This window comes from Mustelus asterias, chromosome 9, assembly GCF_964213995.1.
Source record: "Mustelus asterias chromosome 9, sMusAst1.hap1.1, whole genome shotgun sequence".
NCBI lineage: Eukaryota > Metazoa > Chordata > Chondrichthyes > Carcharhiniformes > Triakidae > Mustelus > Mustelus asterias.
Window position 1 is genome coordinate 10,310,380 of NC_135809.1, and position 17,829 is coordinate 10,328,208.

Sequence of the window (17,829 nt, forward strand, 5' to 3'; positions counted from 1 at the left end):
TCCAACCCAACTGGAGACACCCAAAACTTGCTCTCTTGTCAACGCAGGGTTTTGTTTTTGTTTAGTTAAGCGAGGTGGGTTTGCCAGCCGGAGCAGAGAGCGTGCCCGCTCTCGGAGGAACTGGAATTAGATGCTTTTACACCAGGTGAGGGGTTTGTGTATTTGTCAGGGACGAAGCTGACTTGGGGGGGGGGGGGGGATGAAGGCGGCCATTTTGTTCAGATCAGTTCACCGGGAAGAAAGCCGACTCTGCAGTCCCCCCCGGCCACAACATCTAAAAGAGAACAATTTATGAAACAAGTCGGCCTTTTTCACGACCCAGAGGGAGCAGTTTTTTCTTCTCCTTAAGAAGACAATAACACTACACTGCTTTGTCCCCAAATGTCACTGTGCCCAGTGGTCAACGTTTTCTTTCAAGAAGAATACAGCTTATGTAATATGGGCCTGAATAGACCTTCTATTCTCCAAATTATTCACTACCTGTAGGCTTTTTTAATATATAAAAAAGTCCTGCATTGCATTCAATCCTTAAAGTGTTGTGAATGAAGGTTACAAGAAGCAGCCAACAGCTGGAGCAGTTACTGTGTACAGAATGCATGATTTGGTCAATTTGTTCCGATTAAATTGGCAAAGAATTATGACTTTGTTTACCTTCCTGGCATTTATATTTTGCGACGGTGGAAAAGGAAAGCAAGACACTGGGACAGAACGTTTCCTTCATCAAATCGATTGCTTCAGTTGTAAGTCAGAATCCATGCTGACACTCTGGTGCAGCGCTGAGGGAGTGCCGCATTGTATTTCGGGTCATACCTCCCACTAAGGTCTTGTCTACCCTCTCAAGTGAAGGTGAGAGGTGCTGCTGCAATTATCTCGAAGAAGAGCAGGGGGAGCTCTCCTCGGAGTCCTGACCAACATTGCTCCTCAAGAACGGCCATTTCTCTGCTGCCACCAGACTTTTGAATGGACCTGTCTTATATTAAACTGATCTTTCTCCTCACCCTAGCTATGACTGTAACACTATATTCTGCAACCTCTCCTTTCCTTCTCCTCTATGTACTCTATGAATGGTATGTTTTGTCTGTATAGCGCACAAGAAACAATACTTTTCACTGTATCCCAATACATGTGACAATAATAAACCAAATCAAAATCCAATATTAAAAACCCAGATAATCTGGCGCTACCGCATTATGGAGCTTGCTGTGTGCCAATTTGGGCAGCATGGTGGCTCAGTGGTTAGCACTGCTGCCTCACAGCTCCAGGGACCCGGATTCAATTCCCGGTTTGGCTCACTGTCTGTGCGGAGTCTGCACGTTCTCCCTGTGTCTGCACGGGTTTCCTTCGCGTGCTCCGGTTTCCTCCCACAGCCCGAAAGATGTGCTGGTGAGATGCATTGGCCGTGCTAAATTCTCCCTCAGTGCACCCGAACAGGCGCCGGAGTGTGGGGGATTTTCACAGTAACTTCATTGCAGTGTTAATGTAAGCCATGCTAAATTGCCCCTTAGTGTCCCGGGATGCGTAGGTCGGAGGGATTAGCGGGGTAAACATGTGGGGTGACGGGGATAGGGCCGGGGTGGGATTGTTGGCGGTGCAGGCTTGATGGGCCGAATGGCCTCCTTGTACGCTGTCGAGATTCTTTGATTTGATTTATTATTGTCACATGTATTAACATACAGTGAAAAGTATTGTTTCCTGCGTGCTATACAGACAAAGCATACCATTCATAGAGAAGGAAAGGAGAGTGTGCAGAATACAGTGTTACAGTTATAGAAAAGAGCTAGAATGAAGTTTTAGAAGCATAGAAAAAGAGTAAAAGAATTAGAAGGTATGCTGGGCACAGCTTGGCAATAAGTTGCCTCACTCCAATACCATCTTTGACAATTGGCTACCACATTTCCCATGCTGCAATAGTGACAACCCTTCATTAACTGCAAAGGGTTTTGGGGTCTCTGGAGGTTGTGAATGGCGCTACATCAGTGCAAGCACTGCCTTGGCGTGCCTCTTTTTTTATAAACGGCGAGTTGTTACGGCAACTTGCGTTTCACGGCCGGACGCCTCACCTTGCTCTTCCTTGCGGGACTGCTTGAAGAGTGCAAACTTGGCCGGGTTATCAGCAACCGTGAACTTCTTTAGCAAGGCCTCGATGACCTCCTTCACAGTGTTGTTGCTGCTGATATGGAGGGTGTTTGTGGTGTCCTTGGGCATGTAGAAGGCAGTCTCATTGTTGTTGTTGTTGTACGGGTGACTCCCGTCGGCGGCGATGGAGCGAATGGTAATGGGCCTGCTCAAATCCATCTGAACTTTGATAAAACCAGTGTAGACTTCATTTGCATTCTAGAAAAGATAGAAAGTTGGAATATTAAGTGTGTTTCCAGGGATTTCATACACACAGCTCATATATCGATATAAGAGCGTGGAATCTTTTAGAACCTGGGGCAATTATCAAGGTGTCCGCAGAATCATAGAACCCTAGAGTGCAGAAAGCGGCCATTCGGCCCATCGAGTCTGCACTGACCACAATCCCACCCAGGTCCTACCCCCATATCCCTACATATTTTACCCGCCAATCCCTCTAACCTACACATCTCAGGACACTAAGGGGCAATTTTTAGCATGGCCAATCAACCTAACCCACACATCTTTGGACTACCTGTGTTACCTGGGAACATTAAGTAGAATTATATTTAGACTTTACAGAACTGAATTTTCTTACTCTCCACTTGAGCCTCCTCCTAGCCCATTTCACCTCAACCTATCAGGACATCCATCTGTTCCTTTCTCCCTCATAAACAGGGAGTCCAGATTCACTTTGTGGTAACAAGTCCCACATTCTGAGCACACACTGGCTAAAGAGGTTTCTCCCGAATTCCTGACAGGATTTATCAGTGACCATCTTATATTTATCACCCAGAGTTTTATGCTTCTCCCACAGGTGGAAACATCTTTGCCATGCCTATCCTATCAAATCCTTAAAAGACGTCTATCAGATCACCTCTGTGTTTTTGGATTGTCCTCAGTGGCACAGTGGTTAGCACTGCTGCCTCACTGTTGGACCTGTTGGACTTTAACCTCATGTTGAGACTTCTTACTGTGTTTACCCCAGTCCAACACCAGCATCTCCACATCATGGCTTCACTGCCTCAGGGACCCGGGTTCAATTCCTGGCTTGGGCCACTGTCTGTGTGGAGTTTGCACATTCTTCCCCATGTCTGCATGGGTCTCCTCCGGGTGCTCTGGTTTCCTCCCACAGTCCAAAGATGTGTAGGTTAGGTGGATTGGCCATGCTAAATTGCCCCTTAGTGTCCAAAATGTATAGGTTAGGGGGATTAGTGGGATAATTATGTGTCTTGCCCATGTCCTTCCAGGTGCTAGAGGTAGAGGCAACAGGCTTGGAAGGTGTTGTCGAAGGAGCCTTGGTGAGTTGCTGCAGTGCATCTTGTAGATGGTACACACGGCTGCCACTGTGTTAAGGTGATGGAGAGAGTGAATGTTGATGGTGGTGGGTCAGGTACCAGATAAGCAGGTTGCTTTGTCTTGGATGGTGTAGAGTGTTGGAGCTGCACACATCCAGGCAAGTGGAGAATATTCCATTCCTGACTTGTGTTCTAGCACAGGAGGGGAGCCATTCAGCCCATCCTGTCAACACCAGCCCTCCAATACAGCAATCCACCCAGTGCCATTTCCTTACTTTCTCACCGTCACCCTATACATTCTCCCTTTACGGATTACAATCCGATTCCCTCTCGAGTGGCTCCATTAACCCTGCCTCCGCCACACTCAGGGCAACGCGCTGCGGATCTTTAATCACTCGCTGCGTGAAAGAGATTCTCCTCATGTCCCCACTGCCGCTCTTGCCAATGATCTTTCAATCTCCGCTTCTCCATCTGTCCACCAGGCGGAACGGAAGGAATTTCCTCCTCCTAACTCTGTCCAGACTCCTCAATGATTAAAACCCAGAGCTTCAGCCAACAGCCAGAACTGGTTACAAGGCTTTCTCTCTGAAGGTTACGATACTGTTCCAAGCTTTGAAACATACTCCCCTTCACATGTTCCGCTTTGAAAAATTATCATCTCCCTGGCTCTCGGAATGTGCGATTCTGGCATTAGTCTGTCTATGGGCGACTGTAGCTAAGTCTGACCTGCTCATTTTACTAATGATCAGTTCCAGAGACAAAAAGAGCTTATTACGTCGGGAGGGTGGGGGTGGGGGACGGTTTGTGAGGGGGGACTGATGCAATCCAATTCTGGCTTTGGCAGGAATGAGTGCCGATAGGGCAGAAAGCATTTGGTGTGTCTAAGATCTGAGGCCACTGTTCCAAAGAGTATCTTGCCGATATACCCACTCCCCGGTTTCTACAACAGAATGGGCAGCATGGTGGCACTATAGCACTGCTGCCTCACAGCGTCAGGGACCCGGGTTCGAATCCCGGCCTCGGGTCACTTTCTGTGCAGAGTTTGCACGTTCTCCCCGTGTCTGCGTGGGTTTCCTCCGGGTGCTCCAGTTTCCTCCTACAGTCCAAAGATCTGCGGGTTAGGTGGACTGGCCATGCTAAATTGCCCCTTAGTGTCAGGGGGACTAGCTAGGGTAAATATGTGGGGCGACGGGGATAGGGCCTGGGTGGGATTGTTGTTGGTGCAGACTCGATGGGCCGAATGGCCCTGTAATGAGTCTATGATTCTAACGGAGATTAAGAATCAGGCGTTGCCTCACTATTGCTCTTGCCAAGCGCAAACAAATGCTCTCATTTTAACCATGAGTGACTGATAGGGTTGCAAACTGTGATTAAGTGAATGCCTGGAGGCTTCAACACGTGACCTCCCCCCGCCACCCCACGCCAGCCATTAGTTTTGCTGACACATCCATCCTTTTGACACACGGCCTTCCGACATCAATTGGAAAGCAACAAGACCCATTCATTACCCAGTTGGATGATGCTTGACTGCTGGCCAAAAGGCTTTCATTTTCCACTTTCAATCCATTTACATCTGGTTAAAGGGAAATGTTCAAAAGAAAATGAGGAAAAACAAAACTACCTTTTTTTAAAAAATATTCCAATAGTTTTTTTTTCCCCCAGAGTTTCACCCAGCCGTGCCCTGGAGATCGATTGTCAACTCCTGGAGACTGCAGGTCCATTCAGGAGGCTTGGCAAGCCTAACAAAAGCTTTCTAACAGGACCCCCAGCCCAATTTGTTGCAGGGTGGAATGCTTGTGCTCTGCGACTTGGGGAGGCCTTCATCTTTCACTGGGGGAGCTGCCCGATTTGCATTTCTCAGGCATTCCGAGTGGGAACAGAGACTCAATGTCGCCAGTGTTTCAATATCTCGCTGAATGTTTCATACAATGCCTGCCTTAATCTGTTCCCTCCGCACCAGCCGCCCCCTCCCCAAACCTAACTCCCCCCCCCCCCAACTCCCCCTCCCCACTCCAGCCATTAACTTCCAACCTCTTGGTAGTTCTCTCCTTCTTCCTCTAAGGGCAGCACGGCGGCACAGTGGTTAGCACTGCTGCCTCACAGCGCAAGGGATCCGGGTTCAATTCCGGCCTTGGGTCACTGTCTGTGCGGAGTCGGCATGTCCTCCCCATGTCTACGTGGGTTTCCTCCAGTTTCTTAGAATCTCTACAATACAGAGGAGGCCATTTGGCCCATCGAGTCTGTACCAACCACAAGCCCACCCAGGCCCTATTCCCACGACTCCACACATTTACCCCACAAATCCCGCTGACACTAGGGTCAATTTAGCGTGGCCAATCCGCTCTTACCCACACATCTTGTTTCCTCCCACACTCCAAAGATTTGCAGGTAAATTGCCCCCAAAGGGATCAGCAGAGGAAATATGTGGGGTTATGGGAATAACCATGGGATTACGGGATTGAAGTTATACCAAATAAACCTGTTGGACTTTAACCTGGTGTTGTTAAACCTCTTACTATATTTACCCCAGTCCAACGCCGGCAGCTCCACATCATGATTACAGGATTGGCCATGCTAAATTGACCCTTAGTGTCAGGGGGATTAGCAGGGTAAGTATGTGGGGATACAGGAATAGGGCCTGGGTGGGATTGTGGTCGGCGCAGGCTCGATGGGTTGAATGGTCTCCTTCCGCACTGTAGGGATTCTATGATTCTCTTTTCTTCCTTCCATCAAAAACCTCTCCCCCGTTCTCTCTGCTGCTTTGGCCATTGTTCAGGGAGATTTGTGGCTCCTTCAAAGATCCTAAGTGCGCATTATGCTGCTCATAGCTATCTCCCCGCAGGCCCCATTTTCCAAAAAGGGAGACTCGTTATGCAATGGTCTAACATTCTTGACTCCTTTTCCACAAATCCCAAGATTGTGATATACCTCTCACCCTTCAATCCCGTTATTCCCGTGTAAAATCCCCAATTAACACGCCTCGATTTACCTTATCTCGCTCTGGAGTTTAGAAAAACGAGAGATAATCTTATTGAAACAGATTAGATGCTGAAAGTGCGGTTCACACTGTTCACATCGCGTACTGTTCACACGATGTTGGAGGGTCACAGCGGCCCTGTTCGCTATTATGGAGTTGCTGCTCGATAAAACTTCATTTATTAGTGTCACAAGTAGGCTTACATTAACACTGCAATGAAGTTACTGTGAAAATCCCCCAGTCGCCACACTCCGGCGCCTGTTCGGGTACACTGAGGGAGAATTTAGCATGGCCAATGCACCTAACCAGCGCGTCTTTCGGACTGTGGGAGGAAACCGGAGCACCCGGAGGAAACCCACGCAGACACGGGGAGAACGTGCAGACTCCACACAGACAGTGACCCAAGCCGGGAATCGAACCCGGGTCCCTGGCGCTGTGAGGCAGCAGTAGTGACCCCTGTGCCACCGTGCCGACCCACCGTGTATTGAGCTTTCAAAGAGTCCATGGATGTATCGTCCTGCAAAGCATTGTGGGATGGTCACTACACTCAAGGCCCTGTATCAATTTGTTGTTGTAGTGGTAGGGCCTGCTATCTGAGGCTAAATGGCATCTGTCTATAACTCCCCATTGCCTTCTCCACAGCAACCCTTCGGCCTATCAGAGTTGCTTTGCCAGCCAATCAGCGCCTCTTTTCTTCTGTGGTATAAATTGTTGCAGCTGCTTGAATTTTGTCATTCTTGCCTTTGTCGTGATGAGTGCAAGATGAGAAACTTTGCCAACATGTCTCTCTTTTCAGCGATGCCAGATGGAGTTCTTGGCTCCCGGGCAAGTATTTGCCAACATTAACAGCTGCCTGAGAAGGCTGAAAGAAAATGAGGTTTCTGCTCACCAGGGTCATTTTTAACCTGTCCGTCACTGTGGAGTTGTAGGCTTCAATCTTCAGCCGGATCTCCTCCTTTGTAAGTATTTTCTGTGGCTCCCTTTCCTTTCCAACATCCTGCGGTGAATAAAACAACAAGCTGTTAAACAACCGTTTCATGTGTAGACAGAGCGGACGTTTCAGTCTGAACTTTAGAGAGAGGACACACATTTGTCATCCATTCCCACTGCTCCCAGTCACTCACATAGTGTGGGATTGGATTCCCATTTATTCCGGGTCTGCCAGGAGAAGGCAGGTTCCCCGCCCTTAAGAGCAACAATGAATCAGTCAGCTTTTTACAACACATTACATCCAGGGTTATTTTATCTAACGCCACTCTGCCTGATCAGATTTACTGGATGCAATCTACCTAACATTTTCCAGTGGTCCTTTCCTGCGATGTGGGCATCTCCACCATTTATTGCCCATCCCTGATTCCCCTTTGACCAGTTCAGAGTCAATCACATTGCTGTGGCTCTGGATTCACATGTAGGCCAGACCCGTAAGGATGGCAGATTTCCTTCCCTAAAGGACGTGCTCTATTTATTTAAGCAGTGCAGTGCTCCATAGAGTGCAAAAAAGGCCCTTCGACCCATCAAGTCTGCATCGACAATAACTACCACTAAAGACGCGCTAATCTCACTTTCCTGCTCTTATCCCATATCCTTGAATGTTATGGTATTTCAAGTGCTCATCCAAATATTTTTTAAAGGTTGTAAGGTTTCCGGCCTCCATTATCTTCCCCGGGCAGCGCATTCCAGATTCTCACCGCCCTCTGAGTGAAAAGGTCTTTTTCTCAAATCCCCTCTGAACCTCCTGCCCCTCACCCTAAAACTGTGCCCCTTCGTGACTGACCCCTCAATCAAGGGGAACAGCTGCTTCCTATTCACCCTGTCTGTACCCCTCATAATCTTATACACCTCGATCATTATCCCCTCCTCAGCCTTCTCTGCTCTAAAGAAAACAATCCAAGCCCCATCCAGTCTCTCCTTATAGCTCAAATGCTCCATCCTGGGCAACATCCTGGTGAACCTTCTCTGCACCCCCTCGAGTGCAAACACGTTCTTCCTACAGTGAGGTGACCAAAACTGCACACAATATTCCAACTGTGGCCTAACCAACACTCAGTACAACTCCAACATCACCTCCTGTGGTATATTCTATACCACAACTGATGAAAGAAAATGTCCCATATACTATCTTCAGTATCCTATCCACATGCTCTGCCTCTTTCATAGAACCATAGAATCTCTACAGTGCAGAAAGAGCCTCCTCCCACCCTCTTCAGCTGACCCCAGGGGGAGGTGATGGCCTGATGGTATCATCGTTAGATTATCAATCCAGAACTGCAGCTAATGTTCTGGAGACCCGGGTTCAAATCCCGCCATGGCAGATGGTGGAATTTGAATTCAATTAAAAATAAAATCTGGAATTAAGAATCTACTGATGGCCATGAAACCATTGTTGGAAAAACTGGTTCACTAATGTCCTTTAGGGAAGGAAATCTGCCGTCCTTACCCGGTCTGGCCTACATGTGACTCCAGAGCCACAGCAATGTGGTTGACTCTTAACTGCCCTCGGGCAACTAGGAATGGGCAATAAATGCTGGCCAGCCAGTGACACCCATGTCCCACAAATGATTAAAAATATATATCCCCTCCCCTGTCATGCTTATCCAGCTTTCCATTAAACGGTCTCCCCTATTCATGAGTGGAGACATCTTCCCTGAACTCAACCTTACTAAAGCATTTCATATTGGGATTTGAATGCAAACCTCAGTATTGGTTGTCCAGTGTCGTAACCACTTGGCTACCATACCCTCCCTTCTACCTGATCCTGGGATCTCTGAAACATCAGCTACTTCATGTTGGGCCATTCAGATGTCCTTACCCAAAAGGGCCGTCCATAATCAACAGAGTAAGCAGGTAACTCCAACACAAAAGGTTGCATCAGACACCCAGACATCTAACAGTAGGGAAACATTGGGAGCCCTTTCTCCCACCTAACTTTTAAAAAATTCATTAATGCGATGTGGGGGCCACTGGCTGTGAATCTGGAGTCACATGTAGGCCCAGACCAGGTAAGGACAACAGACTTCCTTCCCTAAGGGAGATGAGTGAGCCAGATGGATTTTTACAACAATGGTTTTGTGATCATCATCAGACTTTTAATTCCAGATTTTTTATTGAACTCAAATGACACCATCTACCATGGTGGGATTCGAATCCAGGTCCCCAGAGAATTACCCTGGGTCTCTGGATTACTGGTCCAGCAACAATACCACTACACCAAGGCCAACTGCAACTTATAACACTGATCCACCTGGCCTGATATCTCAAGATGTCCGGGATATTGGGTTCATGTCACACTATTTGTAACCCCCACAGTTGCCTAGAACTGCAGAGTTTCACTGGCTGTCTTGTCTGGAGACAATACACATCTTTTTAGCCTGTCTTGATGCTCTCTCCACTCACATTGTTTTGTTTCTTAAAGACTTGATTAGTTGTAAGTATTCGCATTCCAACCATTATTCATGTAAATTGAGTTTGTGTCTTTATATGCTCTGTTTGTGAACAGAATTCCCACTCACCTGAAGAAGGGGCTTAGAGCTCCGAAAGCTTGTGTGGCTTTTGCTACCAAATAAACCTGTTGGACTTTAACCTGGTGTTGTTAAACTTCTTACTGATATCTCAACTCAGAAATGGCACACTGTCATCTCTGATCTGCACAACTCAACCACCCATCACCTGAGCAACTGACATATAGCATTGAAGGAGGCCATTCAGCCTGCAATCTCAATACTGGCTCCATAGGACAGCAGTCATGTGGCCGTATGCAAGCTCCTCAAGTAGAATTGTAGAATGTCTACTGTGAAAGAGGCCATTTGGCCCATTGAGCCTGCACCGGCAACAATCCCACCCATGCCCTATCCTCATAACAGTAAGAAGTTTAACGACACCAGGTTAAAGTCCAACAGGTTTATTTGGTAGCAAAAGCCACACAAGCTTTCGGAGCCCCAAGCCCCTTCTTCAGGTGAGTCACCTGAAGAAGGGTCTTGGGGCTCCGAAAGCTTGTGTGGCTTTTGCTACCAAATAAACCTGTTGGACTTTAACCTGGTGTCGTTAAACTTCTTACTGTGTTTACCCCAGTCCAACGCCGGCATCTCCGCATCATGATCCTCATAACCCCACGTATTTACCCTGCTGATCCCCCTGACACTGAGGGACAATTTAGCATGGCCAATCCACCCAACCCGCACATCTTTGGACCCGTACCTGTCTAATGGTCCAATAGAAATTAATGCAAATTGTACAGAGGCTGTACTTTTAGCTTGATTTTGAGGTACATTGAATATGGCCATTTCAATTTTGCCGGGTCAGCGATCGTGTGTAATTGCAGGCATTGTCCACTAGGTACCCCTGTGGAGCAAAGTTTCTGAAGTCCTCAACACCGCCATGTTTTCTAATCCAGTCATGAAGGGCGCAAATGACCAGAGAAAAATCCACACAATGTCTTCAATTTGAACTTGTTGCCAACGGTACAACTCTGGTTAATTTGAAGTGTTGGGCGAAGTATAATTGATAATTATTAGATTAAAAAGCTATGAGTCTGAGTTTCCCCACAGCATAAAATCACCAGGACAATGGGCATTTTCAAAAGTAACTCGAGGTCAGGTAAAGTTACCGAGGCAACACTTAGCACCCACAGGTATAATGACTAGACTCAAACATGCCTTTGCTCCAAAGGGAGTCCATGTGCAGGATCGACTCAACTCTCAACAACATAACAAACAGGAGGAGGCCATTTGGCCCCTCGAGTGTGATCTGCCAGTCTCCAAGATTGTGGTGGACCTCAGTTGTGCCTTTGTCCTATATGGACCACCGTTGTGTGTGTTTGTCATACCTGGACACATCCCCTTCCAGTTTGGTGCCTCCCCTCAGCACCTAGTATAAAGGTGGCTGTCTCCTCCCCCTTGTTCAGTCCAGGTCGGTTAATTGTTGGGATCTGCTCCTGATTCTGTTGTGAATAAAAGCCTACACTTATATTGGCATATCGGTAGTCTTTCGCCTTATTGATAGTGCATCAAAGATCATGGCTGATCTGATGTGACCTTAATTCTACTGGACTGCCTGACTGCCTTGTCAGTTAGAAATGTGTCAGACTGGTAACCACGGTGGTACAGTGGTTATCACTGCTGCCTCATAGCTCCAGGGACCTGGGTTCGATTCCCGGCTCGGGTCACTGTCTGTGCGGAGTCTGCACATTCTCCCCGTGTCTGTGTGGGTTTCCTCCAGATGCTCCGGTTTCCTCCCACAGTCCAAAGATGTGCAGGTTAGGTTGATTGGCTGTGCTAAATTGCCCCTTAGTGTCCTGGGATATGTAGGTTAGAGGGATTAGTGGGGTAAATATGTGGAGTTACGGGGATAGGGCCAGTGGTCGGTGCAGACTCGATGTGCCGAATGGCCTCCTTCTGCACTTGTGGGGTTCTATAACTCTTCTATTCTATGACTCAGCATCAAATATATTAATTGGCCCAATTCCCATGCTGGATAATTCAACACTGCCATTATTACATGTGGTATGGTGGCACGGTGGCACAGTGGTTAGCACTGCTGCCTCACAGCGCCAGGGACCCGGGTTCGATTCCAGCCTCAGGTCACTGTCTGTGTGGAGTTTGCACATTCTCCCCGTGTCTGCGTGGGTTTCCTCCGGGTGCTCCGGTTTCCTTCCACAGTTCAAAGACGTGCAGGTTAGGTGGATTGGCCATGCTAAAATTGCCACTTAGAGTCAGGGGGATTAGTTAGGGTAAATGCATGGGGTTATGGGGATAGGGCCTGGGTGGGATTGTGGTCGGGGCAGACTCGATGGGCCGAGCGGCCTCCTTCTGTACCGTAGGATTCCATGATTCTGTGAATTAAAGCCAGGATATGCAAAGAAGATGCAGTATTTGCATACTGATTTCCATGCCAGGTTGGTTAGTCTTTGCTGTGGATCAGTATTGGAGAGGAGGGGGTTGGTGCCACCCATCTCCAGCATTCTGTGCTGCCAACCAAATTGTGTTTGAAACCAAACTCACTTAGTCTGGATGTGGGAGACGGGCAAGGAACACCTCCCAATGTAAAGTAAAGTAAGATTTATTTATTAGTCACAAGTAAGGCTTACATTAACACTGCAATGAAGTTACTGTGAAATTCCCCTAATGTTGGCACCGCTACAGCTGACTCCACGAAGCACAGCCCTCTCGCCATGTCTCACTGACTCCACTGGGGGGGATTTTAACTCCCCCGATTGGCGGTGAGAGCAGTCAGGCAGGAAAGGTTCCATTCGCCACTCCATTCCTCCCATTCAGACAATTTAATATGGTGGTTCCAGTCGCCGATAAGGCACCCACAGGATTCTAGCTACCAAGTGCAACGCCCACAGCTGGTGGCCCTTCAGGCAGGGAGCCAGGGAGGTCCTCGAGGGATGGGAGACCCTCCCAGTGACATGAGATTTTGAGGGACATGGACAGGGTGGATAGGGAGCAGTTGTCCCCCTTTGTTGAAGGGTCAGTCGCGCGGGGGTACGTAGGTTCAAGGCGAGGGGCAGGAAGTTCAGGGGGAATGTGAGGAAAAACCTTTTTACCCAGAGGGTGGTGACAGTCTGAAATGTGCTGCCTGGGAGGGTGGTGGAGGCGGGATGCCTCACGTCCTTTAAAAAGTACCTGGATGAGCACTTGGCACATCATAACATTCAGGGCCAAGTGCTGGCACATGGGATTAGGTAGGAGTTCTGGTGTTTCTAATGTGTCGGTGCAGACTTGATGGGCCGAAGGGCCACTTCTGTGCTGTATGAGTCTATTATTCTGTGACATCACCCCCGGCAACCAACCCACCCCAGAAATATCCCACTGCTGTAACAGACCTTCCAATCTCGCGTCTTCCGGAAAACAAATGACCCAAATCAAGTCCAGTTGAGGCCTAACAATCCAAATGGGGCCTTGAAGCTTCCGCTACAGCAGATTGCCAATCTGGGCTGCCAGCAAGGTTAAAGGACAATTCACAACAGATAATCCAAATGATCTCCAAGGGTCGGTTAGGATTATATTCATTGGGAGTTTAGAAGAGTGAGAGGGGATCGCATCGAAACTTATAAACTTCTAACAGGGTTAGACAGGGTAGATTCAGAAAGAATGTTCCCAATGGTGGGGGAGTCCAGAACGAGGGGTCATAGCTTGAGGATAAGACGTGAACCTTTCAGAACTGAGGTGAGGAGTAATGTCTTCACCCAGAGGGTGGTGAATGAATGGAATTCATTACCACAGAAAGTAGTTGAGGCCAAAACGTTGTGTGATTTCAAGAAGGAATTAGGTATAGCTCTTGGGGCTAAAGAGATCGAGGGATATGAGGGGAGGGTGGGATCAGGATATTGAATTTGATGATCAGCCTTGATCAAGATGAATGGTGTAGCAGGCTCGAAGGGCCGAATGGCCTACTCCTGCTTCTAGTTTCTATGTTTCTATGTTGTGTGTGCAGAATAGTGGTCACACCTGACCATCTGGATGAATGTTTAACCCCCGAATCCAGCCCACATATTAACCACACCCGAGACCCATACTGATTCATAGCCAGAACCAAATCCTGGTCTTCTCCATCAGATCAATGTGACCCACTGCGTGCAATGCTATTTTCAATCTTGATCCACAATACCCTCTCCCCATCTGATCTCCCCGTGTCCGCGTGGGTTTCCTCCGGTTGCTCCAGTTTCCTCCCACAATCCAAAGATGTGCGGGTTAGGTGGATTGGCCATGCTAAATTGCCCCTTAGTGTCAGGGGGGACTAGCTAGGGTAAACGTATGGGGTTATGGGGATAGGGCCTGGGTGGGATTGTAGATGGTGCAGACTCAATGGGCCGAATGGCCTCCTGCTGCACAGCAGGGATTTTATGATCAGACCATCAGGTGGGATCTGCCTTGGTGTCAGGGAAAGCTAATGAATATCTCATATGCACCCCATCCCCCCACAAAACAGCCACTGTCGCAGTCTAAACATCAGCGATTTGACCCATCGCTCTGCACGAGGCAGCAGCAGAGGCTAAACCCGAATCTCATCGTGATTTCTGTTTACCAAGATATTCCTTCATCACCCTAACGTTTCCGCGATAAAACATTCACAATACGCAGCAGGTGCAGTGTAACTGTGGCCAAAGTCACATCGGAAAATGCAAACAGCCACCACCAACAGGCAACTTAATCCAGTGCAGGCAGAATGGATGAATTTACTGCTTAATCTCACTGCCAGATGGTCCATTATTCGTGCTGTTAGACAACTTAGTTTCGCCGTTCCACAAAATATTATCTTGGTGTCGCTGGCTGGGCCAGCATTTTTATTTGACACAGTTGCTGCGTAACTAGTGAGGAAGTGAATGCTACAGGTCAAATGGCTTTAATACAGACAGGCAACTCAAGGAGCCTGGTTTCAGTTTAAGTTTATTTTATTAGTGTCACAAGCAGGCTTACATTAACGCTGCAATGAAGTTACTGTGAAATTCCCCGAGTTGCCACACTCCGACGCCTGTTCGGGTCATGAACAAAGCCCAGTCCATCACGCAAACCAGCCTCTCATCCAGTGACTCTGTCTATACTTCCCGCTGCCTCGGGAAAAGCAGCCAGCATAATCAAGGACCCCACGCACTCCGGACATTCTCTCTTCCACCTTCTTCCGTCAGGAAAAAGATACAAAAGTCTGAGGTCACGTACCAACCACTTAAAAGCAGCTTCTTCCTTACTACTGTCAGACTTTTGAATGGACCTACCTCGCATTAAGTTGATCTTTCTCTACACCCTAGCTATGTCTGTAACACTACATTCTGCACTCTCGCCTTTCCTTCTGTTTTGTGTATATAGCGTGCAAGAAACAACATTTTCCATAGTATACCGATACATGTGACAATAATAAATCAAATCAAATCAAATCAAAATCAAAGGGCTTTAATACCAACAGGCAACTCTAGGAGCCTGGTTTAAATTTAAAGTTTATTTATTAGTGTCAGAAGTAGGCTTACATTAACACTGCAATGAAGTTACTGTGAAAATCCCCTAGTCGCCACACTCCTGGAGTGTAGCAAAGGTTTACCGGACTGATTCCTGGGATGGCGGGAGTGAAGTATGAGGAGAGATTGAGTCGGTTAGGATTGTTTTCACTGGAGTGAATTCTCCGAGGGAGAATTTAGCACGACCAATGCACCTAACCAACATGTCTTTCGGACTGTGGGAGGAAACCAGAGCATCCGGGGGAAACCCACGCAGACACGGGGAGAATCGAACCCGGGTTCCTGACGCTGTGAGATTCCAGGGGAGACTGCATGAGACACCTCCCACATTGCCTGATCTCTTTGGGAGTTCAATGATTCGTGCCATTTAGATGGCACTCGAGGGAGTGCAGCAAAGGTTTACCAGACTGATTCCTGGGATAGTGGGATTTACGTATGAGGAGAGATTGAGTCGGTTAGGATTGTATTTTTTGGAGTTTAGAAGAATGAGGGGGGGGGGGGGATCTCATAAAAACCAATAAAAATTCTAACAGAACTAGACAGGGAAGATGCAGAAAGGATGTTCCTGATGGCAGGGGTGTCCAGAATCAGGGGTCACAGCCTCAGGACTGAGTTGAGGAGAACATTCTTCACCCAGAGAGTGGTAAGATGGTGGAATTGGCTAAAACAGAAAGCAGTTGAGGCCAAAACATTGTGTGTTTTCAAGGAGGAGCTGGGGGGGGGGGGGGGGGGGGGGGGGAGACAGGATCAGGCTATTGAGTTGGATGATCAGCCATGATCATAATGAATGGTACAGCAGACTCGAAGGGCCGAGTGGCCTCCTCCTGCTCCTATTTTCTCTGTGTCTGCGCGATGCGAAATGTTGGCCAATTTCAAAAACAGCTCAAGAAATAAAAGAGTGTAAAAATGTGGGACAAATAGGGAGACTGTGTTAAGGGAAAGCTCCAATGGGATCATTCCCACAGCGTCTACTTCAGACATCAACATTTGTCTTTACATGAATACAGACTCTTGTTTGAGAGAGACAGCGAGTCCCAAAAGTGGGAGAACAACTGCAGCTCCAATAATATTCATTTAAAAGTATGATTGATTACATCATAGCATTAACACCAATCGCTGCACCTACTCCAGCACCATTTATGGTCAGCATGTCTCTGGTTTCCAACCCTGGCAATGACTACGAGTTCTATTTAAAGACACATCATATTTTGGACAGGCATCTTGGCCAATTGCAACATCAAGACTTGGCAAGCTGTGGATGTGTGTGTCTCAAGATTATACTTTCAAACAGGTCTCCTTTATTTAATTTTATGAAAACAACCAAAGGCAAAACCACTCAGTGGAATAAACTGTTTGCAATAGTTTCGACAGGATTATTTTTCCTGTTCTCTAGATAACATCAGGCGCAGGGAGCAATGTGAAAGGGGCAATCAATATTACAGAAATGAATAGGACGGCACGGTGGCACAGTGGTTAGCACTGCTGCATCACTGCGCCAGGGACCCGGGTTCGATTCCGGCCTCGGGTGACTGTGTGGAGTCTGCACGTTCTCCCCGCATCTGCGTGGGTTTCCTTCGGGCGCTCCGGTTTCCTCCCACACTCCAAAGATGTGTGGGTTACGTGGATTGGCCACGCTAAATTGCCCCTTTGTGTCAGGGGAATTAATAGGGTAAATACGTGGGGTTACGGGATAGGGCCTGGGTGGGTTTGTTGTTGGTGCAGGCTCGATGGGCCAAATGGCCTCCTACTGCACTGGAGGGATCCTATGGTGGCATAGTGATTAGCATTGCTACCTCACAGTGCCAGGGGCCCGGGTTCGATTCCTAGTTTGGGTCACTGTCTGTGTGGAGTCTGCACATTGTCCCCATGTCTGCGTAGGATTCCTCCGGGTGCTCCAGTTTCCTCTCACAGTCCAAAAGACATGCTGGTTAGGTGCATTGGCCGTGCTATATTTTCCCTCAGTGTATCCGAACAGGCGCTAGAGTGTGGCAACTTCATTGCAGTGTTAGTGTGAGTCTACTTGAGACACTAATAAATAAACTTTAAACTTAACAATGATTGATGTCAAGTGAATACAACGCAATGCTTGTGAAGGGACCCCTCTGGAAGTTTGACAGATTGCATTAAACAGTGCCACTCAGATATAAATAATGTCCCCATGTCATTCACAGGAATGTTATCAGGCAGAATAACATACAGTGCTACACTAGGAGATATTCAGGCAGGTTACCAGAGGGATGTGATTTTGATTTGATTTGATTTGGTTTATTACTGTCACATGTATTATCGTACAGTTTCATATTGTTTCTTGCGCGATATACAGACAAAGCATACCGTACATAGAGAAGGAAAGGAGAGAGTGCAGAATATAGGGTTACAATCATAGCTAGGGTGTAGAGAAACATCAACTTAATGCAAGGTAAGTCCATTCAAAAGTCTGAAGCAGCAGGGAAGAAGCTGTTCTTGAGTCGGTTGGTACGTGACCTCAG

General features: G+C 47.7%; 1 protein-coding gene across 2 annotated transcripts in view; it reads right to left on the minus strand.

Annotated features, from left to right (window-relative positions):
* The window catches only part of rassf3 (Ras association domain family member 3), a 142,219-nt gene that overhangs the window by 8,925 nt on the left and 115,465 nt on the right, over positions 1–17,829 (minus strand). For both annotated transcript variants that reach the window (XM_078219687.1, XM_078219688.1), the window contains 2 exons: positions 7,280–7,387; positions 2,061–2,334 (listed from right to left, as the gene is read on the minus strand). In XM_078219687.1, coding sequence (XP_078075813.1) covers positions 2,061–2,334; positions 7,280–7,387 — 382 coding nt within the window. The remainder of the gene's footprint in view (positions 1–2,060; positions 2,335–7,279; positions 7,388–17,829) is intronic.